The 19,781-nt window shown below is 35.6% G+C and overlaps 1 protein-coding gene across 2 annotated transcripts in view; it reads right to left on the bottom strand.

Annotated features, from left to right (window-relative positions):
• The window catches only part of WDHD1 (WD repeat and HMG-box DNA binding protein 1), an 81,377-nt gene that overhangs the window by 19,445 nt on the left and 42,151 nt on the right, over positions 1–19,781 (bottom strand). For both annotated transcript variants that reach the window (XM_020991296.2, XM_020991297.2), the window contains exons 16-18: positions 15,618–15,774; positions 9,532–9,646; positions 8,706–8,837 (exon numbers count right to left, since the gene is read on the bottom strand). In XM_020991296.2, the coding sequence (XP_020846955.1) occupies positions 8,706–8,837; positions 9,532–9,646; positions 15,618–15,774 (404 nt within the window). The remainder of the gene's footprint in view (positions 1–8,705; positions 8,838–9,531; positions 9,647–15,617; positions 15,775–19,781) is intronic.

The following is a 19,781-nucleotide window of genomic DNA, read 5'->3' as shown; positions in this document are numbered from 1 at the left end:
CAGCAACTCAGCTAAATTCTCCCAACATGTCCTCCAAACAACTTTAAAATGCTTCAAATCGAATTCTGGAGTGGCAGACCCAACAAAAGGTAAATGTGAAACATTTCTACAGCCCAAGACAACTTAGGAGGAGAGGCATGTGACACCAGGATGGGGGCCAGCCTGGAGTGGCCCAGAGTACATAAGTCAGCAAAAAGCCTTGGAGGCAGCTATGACAGCAGCAGCAACAGCTTCAGTTCTCAGTGCAGAGATGGTAAGGGGCTCAGAAAACTGATCAGAAAGAGATTTGCTGGCAGTGGGTACAGAACCCTGTTGCATTCCTCATATGCAGTTACAGGTCACAGTTCCAAGGTGAAAAGGAGGACTAGTGCTTGTGGATATAGAGTAGTGCCCTTAGTAACAGTTCCAAGGCAGAGAGGAATACTAGCACTTTTCGCCACAGAAGAGAGCAAGGGACCTAGTCACAGTTCCAGGGTCAAGAAGAACATAAGCACTTGCAGCTAGCTACAGGGGATCAAAGTTCCTTCCTGGATAAAGACCAGAGCATAGGCCAGGAAAACAGTGACCATACCTTTCCTTGGAAGCAGTGAAAACTGAAATACTCTCAGAACGAGGTCAGAAAACAGCAGCACAAAAATCCTGAAAGCTTCGGAGAAGGGCCCTCTCCACCTTGGGAGCAGAGTCTGACTTTAACATAAAAGTAAAGGTAAAGAAATCGTAGAGAAAAATAAGTAAACAACAATAACAAAAAGTAACCTGATCATAAAATTTTACTATGGTGATAGGGAAGATCAAGACACAAACTCAGAAGACAATGATATCAAAACAGTTCAAGCAAAGCCTTGAAGGAGAAAAAAATGTGAACTGGACACATGCCCATTCCCTCCTTTGATTTTCAGGATTTCTCTTTTGAAGTTTAATTGCGAGTAAGAGAAAGGGATGGTGGTGGTGATAGAAGGAGGGCAGATTAAGGGAGGCAGTAGTCAGAAGCAAGACAGACTTGAGGAGAGACAGGGTAAAAAGAGAAAGAGGATAAACAGGAATAAAAGGTGTACATGGCACCTTCAAAAAAAATTGACCACGTATTAGGGCATAAAAATCTCACAACCAAATTCAGAAAATCAGAAATATTAAATGCATCCTTTTTAGACTATAATGCAATAAACACAGATTAAAAATTAATTGGAAACTAAATGATCCATTCTTAAAGAATGAGTGGGTCAAAGAAGAAATCATAGAATAATGAGACAACATGTCAAAATTTGTGGGATGCAGCCTAGGCAGGGGAAATTTTTTTTATCTCTAAACACCTACATCAATAACATAGAGAAAGAGCAGATCAGTTAATTGGTCATGCAATTTTAAAAAACTAGAAAAAGAACAAATTAAAAATCCCCTATTAAACACCAAAATGAAAATCCTGAAAATCACAGGAGAGATTAATAAAATAGAAAGTAAAAAAACAAAACAAAACACCATTGAACTAATAAGTTAAACTAGGAGCTAATTTTATGAAGAAAAAAAATAAAATAAATAAAACTATTAGTTAATTTGATTTAAAAAAAGAAAACCAAATTACTAGTATCAAAAATTTAAAGGGTGAATACACCACCAATGAAGATAAAATTAAAGCAATTAATATTATGATCTACTTTGCCCAACTATACACAAATAAATCTGACAATCTAAGTGAAATAGATGAATATTTACAAAAATATGAATTGCCCAGATTAATAGAAGAGGAAATAGATTACTTAAATAACCCTATCTCAGAAAAAGAAATTGAACAAGCCATCAATGAGCTCCCTAAGGAAAAAATCTCCAGGACCAGATGAATTCACAAATGAATTCCACCAAACATTTAGAAAACAATTAATTCCAATAATACTATAGAAATTATTTGGAAAAACAGGCAAAGAAGTACTACCAAATTTCTTTTATGACACAAAAATGATGTTGATACCTAAACCAGGAAAAGCAAAAACAGAGAAAGAAAACTACAGACCAATTTCTCTAATGAATATTGAAGCAAACTTTAAATAAAATATTAGCAAGGAGGACCTGAGTTCAAATCCATCATCAGACCAAACACTTGACATTTACTAGCTGTGTGACCCTGGGCAAGTCACTTAACCCCAACTGCCTAAAAAAAAATACTAGATTACTGCAATATATCATGTCAGATATGATTATTAAATTGTTAATATTGGGGAGACAGGATTTATCCCTCTCTGAAATTTTATTCTCTACCAGACCAAGCCAGCATCTGAAAGACACTACTGGCAATGAGATTGGATTAACTTTCTCTTCAATTTTGTTCAGATCCCACCCAGGTGGGGAAGCCCAGTGTTCTACTCAGGTCTGTGGGGATAAATTCTTTGATTAGATTGCCCAAGGTTAGGGGTAATTTGGAACTAAATAACATGATCAAAATCACATTCCCCTAGCCCTTCATTTAGAATAGGTCCACCTGTCATTATAGTATTCATTCTTCACATTATTTGTTAACCAGAGTGGATTGACACCTTCAGGAACACTCATTCTTCCCAAAAGCATATAAGCATTGAGTGGGTTCATGAGGGGTCTCTGGCATTAGAGAGAGTCACAGACCCCTTTTAGTAATTATTGCTAGCATGATTAATAAAGTGATTAATTACGCAGAAATTATGTCTCTCAAACTTTTAATATGTCATAATCACAAGAATCATACACTATAATTAGGTGGAATTTATACCAGGAATGCAGGTTCAATATTAAGAAAACTATCAGCATAATTGACTATATCAATAACAAAACCAAAAATCAGATGATTATCTCAATAGATGCATTTTTGCTTTTTGACAAAATACAACATCCATTCCTATCAAAAACAATGAAAAGCACAGGAATGGAGTTTTCCTTAAAATGATAAGTATTATCTATCTAAAGCCATTAGCAAGCATTGTCTGAAACCGGGACAAGTTAGAAGCCTTCCCAATAAGACAGGGTTAAAGCAAGGGTGTCAATTATCATTACTATTAATTATTATTGTACTATAAATGCTAGCTATAGCAATAAGACAAGAGAAAGAAATGAGGAAACAAAACTATCATTCTTTGCAGACAATATGTTAGTATACTTAGAGAACTCTAGAAAATCAACTAAAAAACTAGTTGAAACAATTAACAATTTTAGCAGATTTGCAGGATATAAAATAAACCCACATAAATCATTAGCATTTCAATATATTACCAAAAAAATCCAGCAGAATGAGATAGAAAGATAAGTTCCATTTAAAATAACTGCACATGATAGAAAATACTAGGGAGTCTACCTACCAAGACAAACCTAGAAACACAATTACAAAACACTTTTCATGCAAATAAAAACAGATTAGAATAATCAGAAAGAATTAGAAGAGTAAGGAAAAGATTAACTTTTAGATCTATAGATAGGGGAAGAGTTCATGATCAAACAAGTGACTGAGAGAATCACAGAGATAAACAATTTGGAATATATCAAATTAAAAAGTTCTTAGGGAAAAAAAACAACAAAGCTAATATAGATAAAATTAGAAATGAAACAGCTGAGAGAAAATTTTTATAGCAAGTTTCTCTGAGAAGGGTCTCACATCCAAATATATTGTAAATAGATTCAAATTTATTTTAAAAAGAGCCATTCCTCAAAAGATAAATTAATCAAGGAATATGAATGGGCAGTTCTCTAAGGAAGAAATTCAAGCTATCAATAAACATATAAAAGATGTTCCAAATCACTATTAGACAAATGCAAATGAAAAGAACTTGAGGTTCCACCTCACATTTATCAGATTAGCAAAGATGACAAAAAAATCAAAATGACATATATTGGAGAGGCTGAAGGAAACCAGGAATAGTAAAAGCTATTGGTGATGCTGTAAAATGGTCCAGCCATTCTGGAAATCAATTGGGAGCCATGACCAAAAGTCATCTAAATATGCTTACCTTTTAACACTAGTAGGCCTAAGTCGCAAAGAAATCAAAGAGAAGAAATGGGACCTATGTGTACAAAAATATTTAGAGCAGTTCTTTTCGTAGACCTGGAAACAAAGAGTGAGCCCATCAACTAGAGAATGACTAAACAAACTGGGATATGGTACCAAAATGGTTATCTCAATATGAGATATTACTGTTACATTAGAAATCATGAAAGGCACAGATTCAGACAAATCTGGGAAGGCCTGAATGATCTGCTGAGGAGTACAATGAAGAAGAAAAAAAAAACCAGGAGAACAGTTTAGACAACAAAAACAAAAACAACTCTGAAATACTTAAGAACTTGCATCAACGCAGTGACCTAATAGAATTCCAGAGAAATGATGGTGAAATCCTCCTCCTCTTGACAGAAAATGACTGACTCAAGATGCAAAATAAGACATAGCTTTTCAGAAAAGCTACTGAAATACAATTTTGTTTGACTATGCATATTGTTATATAGGTTTTGTTTTTCATTTTTTCATTTTTTTTTTAAATGGGTCTTTAGAGGTGAAAAGTGTAAGGTTATTATAGACACTACTTTAAAAAAAAGAAAAGAAAAAAAAGGAAGAGTCACATCTTTTCCAAAAATACACACTAGAGAACAGAAGGAAACCCAGAAAGAATCACAGACAAGATAGTTTTGAATGTCACATGCTGAATTTATTATCTATTTTTTAAAGAGAGTTGTACATAACAGAAACCCACAATTTCATGTACAACACTTTTTCTGTTTTGCTACACATATGGAAAAGCCCACTTTACTAAGTGTTAAGTCCAAAATAAATTTTTTAAAAATGAGAACACCAGAGAGGTAATTTTATTTGAACAATTAGAAGGGGGTATGCAACAATGTATACTCACATTTTAAAAGGGAAAAAGGAAAAAAAAGTCCCCTCAGAAGGCTAATGGTTTCAGAGATCAAAGAGGGCATTAATACAAGATAAAACGTGGACCCAGAGATGGTTTATTTTGCATTCATAGTCTTATGAATAGTCTTAGAGAATAAAGAAAAGGGAGGGAAAATGGAATATACTAAAGAAGAAAGGAACTAAAGGGGAAAGAATCTATTATCTTATTAATTTGGGTGTTCTAGATTAAAAATATAGAAACATGGCGATAGGTAGGAGAAGAGAGAACAGAACCTCACTTTCATCTGAAATATACAAAGGAGTGTTGAACACAAAGAGTTTGGTATAGAAATACATTAAATTCAATAGGAAAATAGGTGGGTACGGGGAGAGGGAAGGAGGGTTTCAAGAGAGGGAAGCATCAGAGAGTGATTAAACACAAGTAAAACAAACTCTAATATTAGGATAAAAAAACAGTGATCAGGGTGGGATGGGGGAAGAGAAGTGGGGAAGGTGAGCAGAAACAGATCACTTCAATTATAGATGACTTACACTACCTAGCATTTATGAGTGCTTTAAGGTTTAAAAAGCACTATACATGTAATTTCATTTGATCCTCACAACATTCCTTCTTCAAATATTTCTAAAACATCTGTGATTTAACTGGTGTGGGTCCTCTCCCCACCAATACATCCCCTCTATATGTAAGTAGAGCTTTCAAAAGGATAAAAAATACATCACTTGGTGCATAACCTTTTGGTGATGAGTCTCTCAACTTAGCTACAAAAGTAATTTAACAGAGCACTGAATTACACATAATTAGTTTAGGTTTCACTAAGTGAAAGGATACAGTTCTTTAAGGTGACAATTGAAAATGTTCTCCGTTTCATTTACCAAAACCTACTGATATTCAATAGTTAGAAGCTTATTTAAGAAAAGATATGGAAAAAATTAAGTATAGTTGACCTATACACACTGTACCTTAATGATTAAACAGTAATAAGAAGTTGCATATTTTAAATTTTAGAGCTCTAACAGGTATATAAATCATTATTTTGTCCTGCCAGTCTCATTTTCTGCTGTTCTATCGAACAGAGACTGCCTCAAAATTAGCCAGAAGCACAGTTGGTAGGAGATGGACAGAAAGAAATAAGAGAGAGTGAGTACTTTAGGCCAGAAAACAGCTTTCCAAAGTTCCTTCTTACGTACATAACAAGTGGGACAAATCCTATGGTGATGCAAATGCCACGGGGTGAATGACCCAGTGAATTTTGGCAGGACTCTCTCATTTACAAAAGTCAATTTAGTTCTGGCCCATTCCCAGAGATGTAGTTTGGCAATGAGATGTGTCCAGATCAGTTCTGTTTGGGAGTGGACCTGGGAATTTGGTTCAGTACAGGGTCTTCAAAGCCTAAGGAGAACAACTTCAAAAATTCCTTGGTGTCTGAGGGTCCTTTGAATTGGGTTAACCATTTTCTGGATTAACATAGATCCACTAATCCTCTAGAGTCCAGACAACTTCAGTGAAGAGTTGGAATGAGCTTTTATTTGAATATGAACTATTGAAAAGAAGCAATTAGCCTCATCCTTCTTTGATGCTCTTGATCAACCACCCTCTCTACTCTCTGTTTCCACAACACTACTCTTTCTTTGTTCTCTTCCTATCTGTTTGGCTGTTACTACTCAGTCTCTTCTCTTGAATCATCAACCACTTCCCAACCTAAACTGTGGGTATACTCCAAGGTTCTACCCTGAGCCTTATGCTCTTTTCTCTCTACAGTCTCTAGAAGTGATCTCATCAACTCCCAAGGGTTCAATTATTTCTATGACTATAACCCCCAGATGTATAAATCCAGCCCCTTATCTATCTATTGTGTTTCAGTACCACATTAGCAGTTGCCTAATAAACATTTCAAACTGGATGTTGCATTTGAAGCATTTTTGGCACATGGAACTCATTATCTTTCCTGCAAAACCCACCCCTCTTCTGAACTTCCTATTTCTATAAAACTATTCTTTCAGTTGTTCAGGTCTGCAACTTCAGAATCATCCTCAATTCTTCACTCTCTCTCACACCTACATCCAATCACTTGTCCAGTCTTGTCAGTTCTCTCTACACAGTATCTAACATGTATCCCCTTCTCTGTACTTACACTGATAACACCCTGGCTCCTTCATCACTCCTCATCTTGACAACTATAACAGGTTCCTAATGAGGATCCCTGCCATGGGGTCTCCAAATCATAATAAGTGATACTGTTAAAGCACAACTTTGACCATAAGACATCTTTGTTCAAGAAATACCAGTGGCTGCCTGTAACCTCTAGAAATAAATACTACTAACTACTTTGGCCTTTAAAGCCTTTCACAACTTGATTCCATTCTACTTCTGTAGGCTTTTTATATATTACTTCCCATCACATACTCACAAACTAGCCAAACTAGCCTTATTGCCGTAACTTAAAAATGACATTCCACAACTTGCCTCCATTCTTTTGTATGGGCTACTCACCCTGTCTGGAACATACGTCTTCCCCTCAGCCTCTTGGTATTCCTAGCTTCTGTAAAGGTTCAGCTCAAGTACTGTCTTCTACAAGAAGATTTTCCTAGTGCCTCAAGGCTGCTCATGTACCACCTCATTACCTCTTATTTACTTTGTCTTTCCTCATACATGTCATACTGTTTCCCCTGATGAAATGTAAACTCTTTCCAAACAAGGATTATTTCATTTTTCCTCCTAAATCACCAGCATCTAGAACAATGCCTGGCCCAATAACAGGTGCCTAATTAATACTTGTTAATTAAAAGGAAAGAAAATCACTTAATAATGTGACAGAGCTAATCTGCACCTCTATGTTAAATATAAATTACAGAAAATTCTTGCTCAAAAACTTCAATTTCTCATATCTATTTTACTCTTACTTACACTACATAGCAGAAAATCGTAAAACATCAAAATCATCAAGAAGCTGGGGGCAGCTAGATGGTGCAGTGGATACAGCACCAGCCCTGGAGTCAAGACAACGAGTTCAAACTCAGCCTCAGACACACTAGCTGTGTGACGCTCGGACTCAGTAGCTGTGTGACACTCAGACTCAGTAGCGGTGTGACTCTGAGCAAGTCACTTAACCTCAATTGCCTCACCAGAAAAAAAAAATCAAGAATCTGAAGGATAATGAAGAGATACAGATGGGCAAATCTTGTTATCAACAGTGACTTGTGTAATAAATAAACTTGTGTAATAAAAAAGTTCCTGTAACACTGAAGCATCCAAGAAAACAACACCTGAGGCATTCACTAAAACTAAGTGCAGAGATGGTGAAGATCAAAGTTAACACGAGGGCTCCTGCTCCCTCATTAACACTTCCCTTCACTGTCACTGTACCTGAAAGGAAGGGGATACAGGGGGTCCCTTGCCCCCTCCTAGGACTGGATTGGGGTTCTCTTCTCCATAGGACTTACTACCTATCCTGATCTCAATTGCTAGTGCTCTCCTTCCTCCTCAAATTGCCTTCTGTTTATTTCTGCGTGTGAATGCTCAGTCCTCAAAGTGAACGGAATACCCCTGAAGGAAGTAACTATTTAATTTTTGTTTTAGCAGGCCCAGCACTTAAGACACAGTAGATGCTTAATGAATATTTGCTCATCAGGACCCACAAAAAGTGAAAAGACCCATTCTAAAGAAAGGCCTCAAGTACATTGGACAGATATCCTATTATTTGTGGGAGGACACAGACAAGAATCTTACTGGGGAGGTGGCATGGGTGGATTGCAATTTGCACTGAAGGGAAAAGTACTCACCTTCACAGATCTATGGTTTCAAAGTATTTCAGGACTTTACATAATTATTTGCTTTACTCACCGCAAACATTTTCATTAACAATTCTTGTTGTTCTTTTATTGTCTGATTTTTAGTGCTTTCTTCATATTCGTAGCCATTTTCAGATAAGTAATCAAGGTGATTATGAAAGATAACTGAACGCCAAAATTGTTCCTTAAGAGAAAAATAAAGGAAATATTTGCTTACTGTAAATTAGTGATTTGTTTCATTACTTCCTGGGGGATATGCCAATTATTTGTCTTCAGATATCAATTTCTAATATATGCTTCCTTGACACCTCCCTTCTAATCACCTATTCTTCAAAATAAAGAAACAAAGTGCAAGGCAGAGAAATCAAGGAATGTCCTAAAAATAAGCTGTTTATTCTTTGTCTCCTCAGGAATAACGTATTTCATCTACACTATATAATTTTATAGAAGTTACCTCACTGTATATTTATTTTATTTCTCCAACGGGGATTGTAAGTTCCCTGATGGCTGGGGTCATATCTCCTATTTAAGTTTGTATATTCTCCTAAAAGTCTACCTCCACATAGTGCTCTATACAGAAAGCCCCTAAAGCAATGCATAGTAGCATTGCTTGAACTTCACTAGGAACACATCACTGTGATACACGCCCTGGGACTCTAATACTTGACACATCAATATAACAAGGTATTTTTGCTTGATACATCAGTAAGTCAAGCTTCTTAGAAGGGATCCAAGACTGAACCACCTTATATTCCAACTCCATATTAAACTGCATCAAAAATTCCAGTATATAAAGTTAATGCTGTTCTGAAAATCATACCTGTTTCACTATCAGCAAACATTTCTTATTTCAGTGTTGGTGCTTTATTTTCACATACCTCCATTTGTCCCTTTTCTGTTGCAATCTGACAATAAGGAAGTCGAAAGGATAATATAGCTACAGCAGGCCGTGGAAGAGTAGGAGGAAAACGAGATCCTTTACAAGGAATGCACCTGTTGACAAGGGAAAAGCCTATTACATCATTAAAACCACCAAAATATCAATTCTCCTTTATGCCTTTAACAATGAATATTTGTTAAGTTACAGATTCTATAATATAAATTAAATTCATTTACTATTAATGCTTGTTTTACACAGGAACTTGCTTGCTTTACCTACTGTTAGACAAAGACAAGATACATTTTCCCAATTCTAAAAATCTGTGTCATTTTTCCTATCATCTCTGAATTAAACAGCAAACTTGCTAATAAGCTCCTAAGTGAAATCAGCTTTCTTAATATTTGCCCAAACAAACTGTTTTAAGCACTTTGGGGTCCAAAAAAATCCTGAAGCTTATAGACCTCTCTAAGATCCATTATATTCATCTGAGAGGGTACCTCTTCTCTGGACACACTCCTTCCTGCCCTTTCCTGGAAATTTTCATACCACATGCTACTGGCTCAACTGAGCCCTTTGCCCTCCTCACACAATTATCTAGCACTCTTCTGCCTATAATATCAATTACTGGGGGGTAAAAAAACCAAATGTACCCTAATGAAAACTCACACCCTTTCTATAAAACCCATGACCTTCAATGGTTTCAGTGAACTGCACTAGTGTAGAAGAGACTAAGACCGTGGTGTCTCTGACACTGACTAAGAGAACAGGCAGGGAGCTTGGAAGAACCTGGATATGTCAAGTATTGGGGTGATCCCCATCCCTCTTCTTGTAATGGCCTGAAGAACATTGTACTTAAGGCTCTGGCAACTAAGATCTTATTATATCCATCCCTCCCAGTGATTAAGACCCATTAGTACCCTTGGCCCTAATTCCTTCTTTCCTCATTCCTCAGTCTAAAATCCTCTTCTCACTCCAAGGTCTTTCATAACAAACGAGCCTTTCATTGTATGATTAACAATATAACATAATAAAAGTCTATTGTAAAACTCCTCAAAGTCCCCAGCTGCTCTTCTGGACTAAACTTTTTCATGACTCAAACTCTGTTGGTAGGTGCCATGAATTCAAATGAACCCACATACATCTAAATGAGTTTTGATCAGCACATTTCAGATAACCAGGAATGTTTATCATAATTAATACTAATGTGATTTATTAAGTTATAAAACATTTATTCAGCACTAAATGCTACATACTGCTTTAAAGCTTAATGACTATAGCACATTACTCCGAACTTCTCTAAAGCCACTAGAAAACTGGTATAATGATGTAAATACTTTGGGTAGATTCCCTGATTTCATATATTTAAAACAATAACAACAACACAGTAGTAGAGTGTGCAATATGTTTTCCACTGGCTCAGACTTTTAATCAATCAACAAGAATCAATTAAGTACCTGTCATGTGCTGTCTTGGGTGTTGGAGACACAAAGGTAAAAGTAAAACAGTCTCTGCCTTAGAGGGGCTTATATTTTAACTCTACTTAAGTAGAAGTGCCTCTTAGAAGTGATATTTAAGACAGTGTACTCGAGGGGGGAAAGTCAAATACAGTAAGAATTAGGCTTTAAACTATTACTATCCTCTTTGCTTTAAAATGTTCTTCACAAATAACTTTAAAGTAGATATATTAAATAATTTTTTTCAAAGTAAAGCCCAGGCTCAGACTCTTAAAATCTAGCCAATAGCTCACTAACATTCAGACTCCTTAAGGGTCTGCCCAATATGACCATGTTCTAATAAACCTTGTCTTTGCCTGGAAAAAAAAAAGATAGTAAAGCCCAATGTCAGTCAATAAATATTTAGTAACTGCTTATAATATGCCAAGCACTGAGAACACAAAGAAAGGTAAAAACCAAAAATCAAAAACTAGACCCTGCTTTTAAGGAGTTCATGGTAAAATAGGAGAGAAAACATGTACAAACAAGATAATATAGGATAAACCAGAGATAATCAGAGAAGGAAGGCACTAGCAAGATGAGAAAAGGTTTATAGATCTTAGGAGTGCTACATAAATACTAATTATCATTATTATTATCTTTCTGTAGAGTAATCTGGTAATATATAATAGTAACTAAAAAACTTTTCACAGTGTTTGACACAATAATGCCACTCTATACTCCCCAAAAAATTATCCACAACAAGCAACAAAATAAAAAAACAAAAAAAACAAAAATGATTTGCACAAATAAGTTCACAGATCTAGTTATAATAGCAAAAAAAATTCATGTTTTAACAAGATGGGATATTGTATAGCCAGAATATTTCATTTAATCCATTGAAATGTGTACGAAAATGTTAATTAGAAAAAGATAATAAGATAGGCTGTGGTTCAGTATGTACATCACATTTTAAAATGTAAAAATATGTGTATTAAAGAGAAAAGATTTTAAATAATGCAAATAGTTTAATACTGATTAATTTTACATAAAGTTGCTTAAGGTCCTAATGAAAAAACAAATACACTTTTAAAAGAAGAAATATACAATTCAAATATTTTTATAACAACAAAAATTATTTTCCAACAGATGTTCATGAACTGCTATTTTAAACCAAACACTGTACTCACATTATAGTAGATTTTTAGAGATGAAAAGGACTTTTGAGATCATCTAGTCCAACTAACCTTCACATTTAATAAGTGAAAAAAATAGATCAAGAAAAGCAAAATGAGTTGTCTCAGCAGGTTAATATAAACCTTCTTTTATAAAGCTTTTATGAATTATAATAAAGAACATTTGATAACAGGTAATGCAACCTTTCTTGAAATAGCAGGAGGAAAAAGAAACTCATGTTGTTACTAAAACATTTTGGGAAGGAAAGAATAATGTGAAGAAATCAACTGAGATTTGCTAAACACAAAATTAAGTCAAATGCCTCCTGATTAAATGCATAATATATTACCCCCTGGCTAGAGCAAAGTTTAACCACCTCTTTGGTTTCACATATCACACAAAGAAGGTACAAGAAATTATGGATGAAAAAAGAGTTTGGGTTAATATTCACAGTGAATTATTAATATTACATTAGAATTTTTAACTAATACCAAATAAACCTTAAGTGAGGACTAGGGCTAGAGAAAGGATGAATGATTTCATTCACATAGGGAACTTTCGAGGTAAGAAAACTTGCTATCGATGCAGGTCAGTGCCTTCTTTACAATTTATAGTCTTAGAGAGCTTCCTAGGTACTAAGAGGTTGAATGACTTGTCCAGGATCACACATCCAGTACCAAGAACAACAAGGACAATGACAATAATACTAGCAGTATGCATGAGAGGCAGTTGGCTCGGGGCCAGCTTCCTATCAACCATGGATCACACTACCTCTATCTACATGGAAAACAGGCTGGCTATTACAGAAAGATATGGAATTCTTTTTCTTGTTAAAAAAAAAAAAGTCACATGCAGTGACTGCATTGATTGTTTTTATTTAATTGTTTTTCCTTTTTTTCCCCCTTAGGCAATTGGGGTTAAGTGACTTGCCCAGGGTCACACAGCCAGTAAGTGTCAAGTGTTTGGTCTGAGGCTGGATTTGAACTCAGGTACTCCTGACTTCAGGGCCAGTGCTCTATCCACTGTGCCACCTAGCTGCCCCTATTTAACTGGTTTTTTTTTAAAATATAAATTTATTTATTTTTAGTTTTCAACATTCACCCCCACAAGTTTTTGAATTCCAAATTTTCACCCCATCCCCCCCTCCCCCCACTCCAAGATGGCATGCATTCTGAACATCCCTTCCCCTAGTCTGTCCTCTCTTCTGTCTCTCCCCCCCTTCTCCTTCTATTTTCCTGTAGGGCAGGACAGACTTCTGTACCCCATTTCCTGTATTTCTTATTTCTATTTAACGGTTTTTCACAAGGAAGAGTTCAATCTGGATCAGGAAGGTTTCCAGAAATAAATGTGATGGAAAGACAAAAGGCATCAATAAAAAGAAATTTAAATAAAAATAAAAACAAATTTCCCCTCCACCAAAAATAAAAAACATGATCAAGTTACTCTCCTAGATGGAACTAAAAATGAAGTAATCTTCTAAAGTCTGAGTGAAATACAAAGGTGATAGATAGATAGATAGATAGATAGATAGATAGATAGATAGATATAGATATATGACTTTTGCTTTAATGGAACAAAATGTCAATTACAAACATGGATAGTACTCCAAATGCTTACATTTTGAAAATAAGAGAAAACAAAATGTAATGTCAACAGTGGGAAAGGCTGGTATGATACTAAGAACAATAGATTCCTACCACTAAAAAAAGTTACTGACTTTTTAAAAAAACTTCAAATTTATTCATCCGGAGAAGAGGCAAGAAAATCTGAAGAGAGGGATCTAAAAATATCTTTAAATCCCAAAATATGACTTTCCAATTATTTCCAAAGTAATCACCTAATCTTAAAAAAAACCAGCCAATCTAGGCACTAAGCTGGTGCTTACAATGGTATTACTTCCTCTACTGTCCCCATCTTCCTCCACTACTACCCCCCCACACACAAATTCTGTGATCCAGTAACGGTGGCCTCATTGCTGTTTCTCAAACAAGGGACTCATCTCAACTATGAGTAGTTTCACTGGCTGTTTCCTGTGAATGCTCACTCTCCTCATCATTACTTCCTCACTTCCACAGCTTCCTTCAAGTTTCAGATAAAATTTCACCTTCTAAAAGAAGCCTTTCCCATTCCATCTTAATTCAAGCGCCTTCCATCTGTTGATTATTTATCCTGCATATAACTTCTTTATACAACTGTTTGCATATTGTCTCCCCAAATAGACTGTGGGTTCCTTGAGGGCTGGAACTATATTTCACTTTTCTTTGTACCCCCAATACAGAGAATAGTGCCTGGCCCATAGTAGGCACTTAAATGTTTAGTGACTGACATTCGTACATCAATAGAATATAAGAGCAGTCCACTGAGAGTAGACGGGTTTTTTTATTTGTTTGTTTGGGATTTTTATTTATATATCCAAAACCAAACACAGCGCCTGGTGTATAACAGGCACTTAGGAAGTGCTTGTTGATTGACTACCATTAGTAGGTTCAGGAAGAGATATTTAAAATTCTTACAAGTTCATAACCTAGCTTCTTTGCAACAGAGAAGATGAGCCCCTCAAGTTAAATATCTAGGATGCCAAGTAGAATGAGAGTATCTTGGTCTCTCGTGTCTGCTGAAAAACTGACAAAGACGAAAGAGACTGATTAGACTATTGCCTGTGAGCAAAGGTTAAATACTAATACACAAAAATAAAACTAAACTGAGGTGACATTTGGTTAGAGGAAGAGAAAGGAAAGGAAGGTAGTGACATAAACAAGATACCTAGAACTATTACTCTAAAACACAAAAGGATTTAGAACCTTCTATGCTGAGTTTAGGAGCCATAAAATTTAAAGTCTATTTTCCAATAAAGGAATAATTAAAAAGAACCCTTCCATCTTCTACCAGCATTCTCCCTTCTATAGCTTTTAAACAGCACCAACACCAGAGAAGAATCACATAATCATATAATAATCACATAATAATCAAATAAGTGAATTTTTATTATTTGTTAGCATCTTTATTAAAAGGAATTGATGGGACAAAACTCTCAAAACTAATGGCCATAAAAAAGCGTAGAGATCTTCTATATATTTCAATCATTTGTGCTAAATATGGAGCCCTACAATGACAGATAATCAAATAATCTATCTAATCAACAATTTGTGATTTTAAAAAAAAATCATCAGAATTGTGCCTCATATAAATGGAAGACCATGATGAGCACAGTCCCTTATTTCATGGCTGAATTAACATTACAAAAAGATGTAATTGTCACCCCCTGAAAAATAAATATGCTTGCACTCAAATTTCAAGCCATCTGTTGAAAATATCAAATAAGAAAAGTAATAAATTCTATTTTGACAAATAAGGAAGGCAAGTAGAGTGACTGAATTAGTGAGAATAAGTGACAATAAATACTTAAGTATTATTTCAAAGTAATTTTTATCAAGGGGAAAAAAAGATTAGTTTGTAACATTATCTAACATCTTACCTTAGCTGCTGGGGGTTTTCATGGATGCCAACTACCCAGTAGTGATCAGATTTTCCTTTGCAATGTTCTTTTGTATTACATATGGGAGTCCATGTATTGCCAAGTCTTCTGTTTAACATTCGTACAATGCCCTCTGAATCCACATAACAAGGGGTACCTATTTATGAATTAAAAAATGATTATGTAACAGATAAAATATAGATTAGATATTTACTAGGCAAGCAACAGATATTTAGGAGACAGCTTTACATTTGAAACTAGAAAAATAAAAGAGGCAAAAAAGGTAATAGATTCTAATTATAAAAAGTCACATTTAATGACAGATGGTAGTTATTTTCCCATAACAATGACACATATCATGATATATTTCCTAACATCTATTACATATCCTGAAAATAAATACATAGGAGAAAAAAATAATAGTTTTGGTGAAAATTATGCCACCTGCTGGAAGATAATACACTTAGTGCTTTAACTTTTATAAAGCACTGTTTTCACAATCATTCTATGAGGTCCATAGTGCAACTAGAGGGTGATAAATAGTGCAACAGTGCAACTGCTTCTGATGAAGAAACTTAAGCTTACAGAAGTTAAGGTGACTTGCCCATAGTCACACATCTAGGAAGTGGCAGAGATGAAACTTGAAGTCATACCTCCTGTCTCTGATTTTTTTCACTAAAATATATGGAATATAAAGACTCTTGCTAAATATCTAACAACAACAAAAATTTGTATTTATCTAGTATGTTATAACTGTTAGGTAATCTTAGAGAAATTCCCAGAGTCAAATATTAGAAAAATAGTGAAGCAAATAATGTTTGACTTCAGTGTTCCTCTTCTCCCCACCCCCTACCACTCTACATGCTTTCCTGTCCTTCTTCCTGGTCAGTCAGTAGCCTGTACCCTTAACACCATGAAATCTCAAGTAACTAAAATCGGCATATTTGGTTAGAATCGGCCGATTCTCTACCCAGATCTGCCCTCCATATATAACACAAAATTCTCTCTTCTCCCAAAAAATTCTCATTCCCTTGCCATCCTGAATTCAATTTAATAAACCCTTGTTATAAGCTAAAAGTTACACAAATCCAAAGTATCAATAGTTCACAGCAAGGTGTTAATTCCTAATAACAACTCAGGGTCTTTCCCAAGTCCAGAAAACAATAATATGTGTTAAGAAAAAAAATTGTTAATAATAGAATAGCACTTGCGGCAGAAGGATAGGAGGACATATTTTAGGGTAATGACACCTATGAATCATAAAAGAATAAGCAAAGGGCTAGTATATGTAATCAGGAAGCTAGCCCTGAAAATGACTACATTTTCTGCTTTAAGGTCCTTTAAAAGTAACAATTTTAATAATCATTCTAATGTATGTTGTGTTTCAGTAGTTTCTGAGATCAGGACTTTCAGGGTAAAAAGTATTATTCATTGTTATATTTCTATAAGACTTTGACCACAATTGATGGAATCCTAATAAAGCTGCCCCCAACCCCAAAATTCTAACTTCCTTATGGGCCCCACTGAACAGCAGGCATGCCCTGATTTGACTACACAATCTGGCTTTAACCACACCACAGGCCCCAAGACTCATTCATAGACCTCACTAAACAGCAGGCCCACTGCCTCCCCTCCCCTGACTCAATATTTTAACCTCCTCATATATGCCTCACTGCCTCACCAGAACAACAGGCATGTCCACGAACTCATATTTCTCACAGAAGAGCAGGTAGGATCCCAGCCAATGCCTCTAACTAGCCACTGATCCCAGACCCATTCCTAATATTTCCCACAGAAACAACAGGTGTGTTAATTACCTCAACCACAACCACTCGCATCTAATCTCAGAAAGGACCACAATAGCCTGCCAATCAGAAAGCAGCACCACCAGGATGCCCAAGAAGGATGTGGACCCGAAAACAATAGAAGGGAAAACTTTTCTTAAGTATGCACCTGTGCAGAACTGACCTAGAGTAAACTTATGACAAATGCCCCCCCTCAAAATGGGTTATTCTGTATGCATTGTGGGTAATCCCAAGAGCAGTTTCACCAAGGCTGGGCCCCCTCCCCCATTGCCTAATCCCTTGACAAACCCTTCCTGCCTTTTTAATATTCATAATTTCTGCTGTGTAATCAGCATCACTACACTATAAATTTGTCTGTGTTGTCTTACTAAGTTGCTGGTTTCTCTTGGAACTCAGCCTGTTGGAGGTGTCATTCCCAATAAATGCCTATACTTGGATTAGAGGTGGTCTGAGTCTGAATTCTTTGAGACAGTCTCGCCACAACAAACCGTGAAACCGCAACACAGTGAGCCCTCAAAAACTGATTAATTGAATAATCCCTGAAGCATTCCCATCCCCCCCAAAATGCATTTTTTCAATTCATCAGGATGCTACTAAGGAAAAAAAACACGTCAACCAAGTGAGAACATTAAATTTAAGGAACTTTGGGCCAGCAAAGATAATTGAGTAGGAAGCAGTAGTACATCCCACATCTCTCCCAAACCAAAGACATTCAGAATACCTGACTAAGTAGTGATCAGAAAATCCAGGAAGAAAACAAAGTAGTGCATTAACAGGTAAGTATGTTCGAGCAACTGAAAGGAGCTATATAAGGATGGAATGTTTACATTCTAAAAGGGGAAGAAACAGAAGTGTCCCTTCAGAATCCCAATGTCATCAAAAGTCACAGGAGTTAAATAAGGCAATGCACTTGGGACTGGAGGTTATGTTTTGATGATCTTAAAAGAAGACAGAAAATAAAGAGGAAAAGTCATGCATTAGAGAAATGGGAAAGAAAAGAGGGAAACAAAGAGAGAAGGAAAAGTATAACAGAATTAGACATAGAGAAATACAATTAATGATAATAAATGTGAACATGAATACAGAATAGCAGAAAGGACTGGAAAGCAGAATCTAACAATATGTCCTTTACAAGAAATAAACCTGAAACATTAAGATTCATATAGAGTTCAAATAAAAGGCTAGAGCAAATCCACTATGCCTCAAATGAGCTTGAAAAAAGAAGAAATAGTAATCATGATAAGGCAAATGCGAAAAGAGACTTGGACAATAGAAATAAAGAGGAAAATTTTATTATGCCTCCCGGTATTACAGACATTGCATTAATACCAATAATATATCTATATCTGCATATAGATATCTCTCTATACACCTGTATCAATATAATATACTGAATGGCAAAATATCTTAAAGAAAAAATTAACCTACTTACTAGAAGCTAAGATGGCCTTCTGAATGGAGACAGACCACACATCTCCTACATACTCCAAAAAACCCCAAAGTTCACATCAAACTGAATAAAGATTAAATTAATTTAGGCATTGTCGTTATTTTTATTATATTGGCTCAGCCTACCCATAAATAATTAATGTTTCTCCTATTATTTATATGTCTCTATTGCTTTAGAAAGTCTTTTGTACTTGTTCCAACCAAACTGCCAAAGGATTAAAAAGTGCTAAAAAAAAGACAAACAAAATTCATCTGGAAGAACATAAGGTCTAGAATTTCAAGGGAAATAGTGAAGAAAGTGGGAAGGAAGGGGACCTAGCAGTGCCAAGTATTATACAACATTACAAAGCAGTAATCAACAAAATTATTTGGTACCAATTAAAAAATAAAAAGGCATACAAAAACTAGGTACACAACATACAGAAGCAAATGAACCAAAGTAGCCACTACAGTGATTGATAAACTAAAAGATCCCACTATTCAGCAAAACTTCAAGAAAAACTGGAAAGAATGTAGTCTTAAATGAACACCTCCCATCACACACCAAGGCAAATTCCAAATTGACACATAATTTCAACATAAAAGGTACCATCATAAACAAACTAGAGCAAAGGAAAAAATTACCGTTCAGATCGATGGACAAGAAAACTGTTCATGACCCAACAAGGGGAAAGAGAGAAAGGAAGGGAATAAGCATTTATATAGCACCTACTATGTACCATGCATTGTGCTAAGCACTTTTTAATAAATACATTTCATTTGATCCTCACAACAACCCTAAGGTAAGTGCAATTATTATTCCCATTTTACAGTTGAGGAAACTGTGGCAGAAGTTAAGAGATTTGCTCAGAGTCAGAGCTAGTGTCTTGAGACTGGATTGGAACTCAGGTCTTCCTAACTCTAGGCCTAG

This window comes from Phascolarctos cinereus, unplaced genomic scaffold (genome assembly GCF_003287225.1).
Source record: "Phascolarctos cinereus isolate Bilbo 61053 unplaced genomic scaffold, phaCin_HiC Scaffold_2;HRSCAF=192, whole genome shotgun sequence".
NCBI lineage: Eukaryota > Metazoa > Chordata > Mammalia > Diprotodontia > Phascolarctidae > Phascolarctos > Phascolarctos cinereus.
Note: the sequence above shows the minus strand (reverse complement) of the source record. Positions and strands in the feature narration are given on the sequence as shown.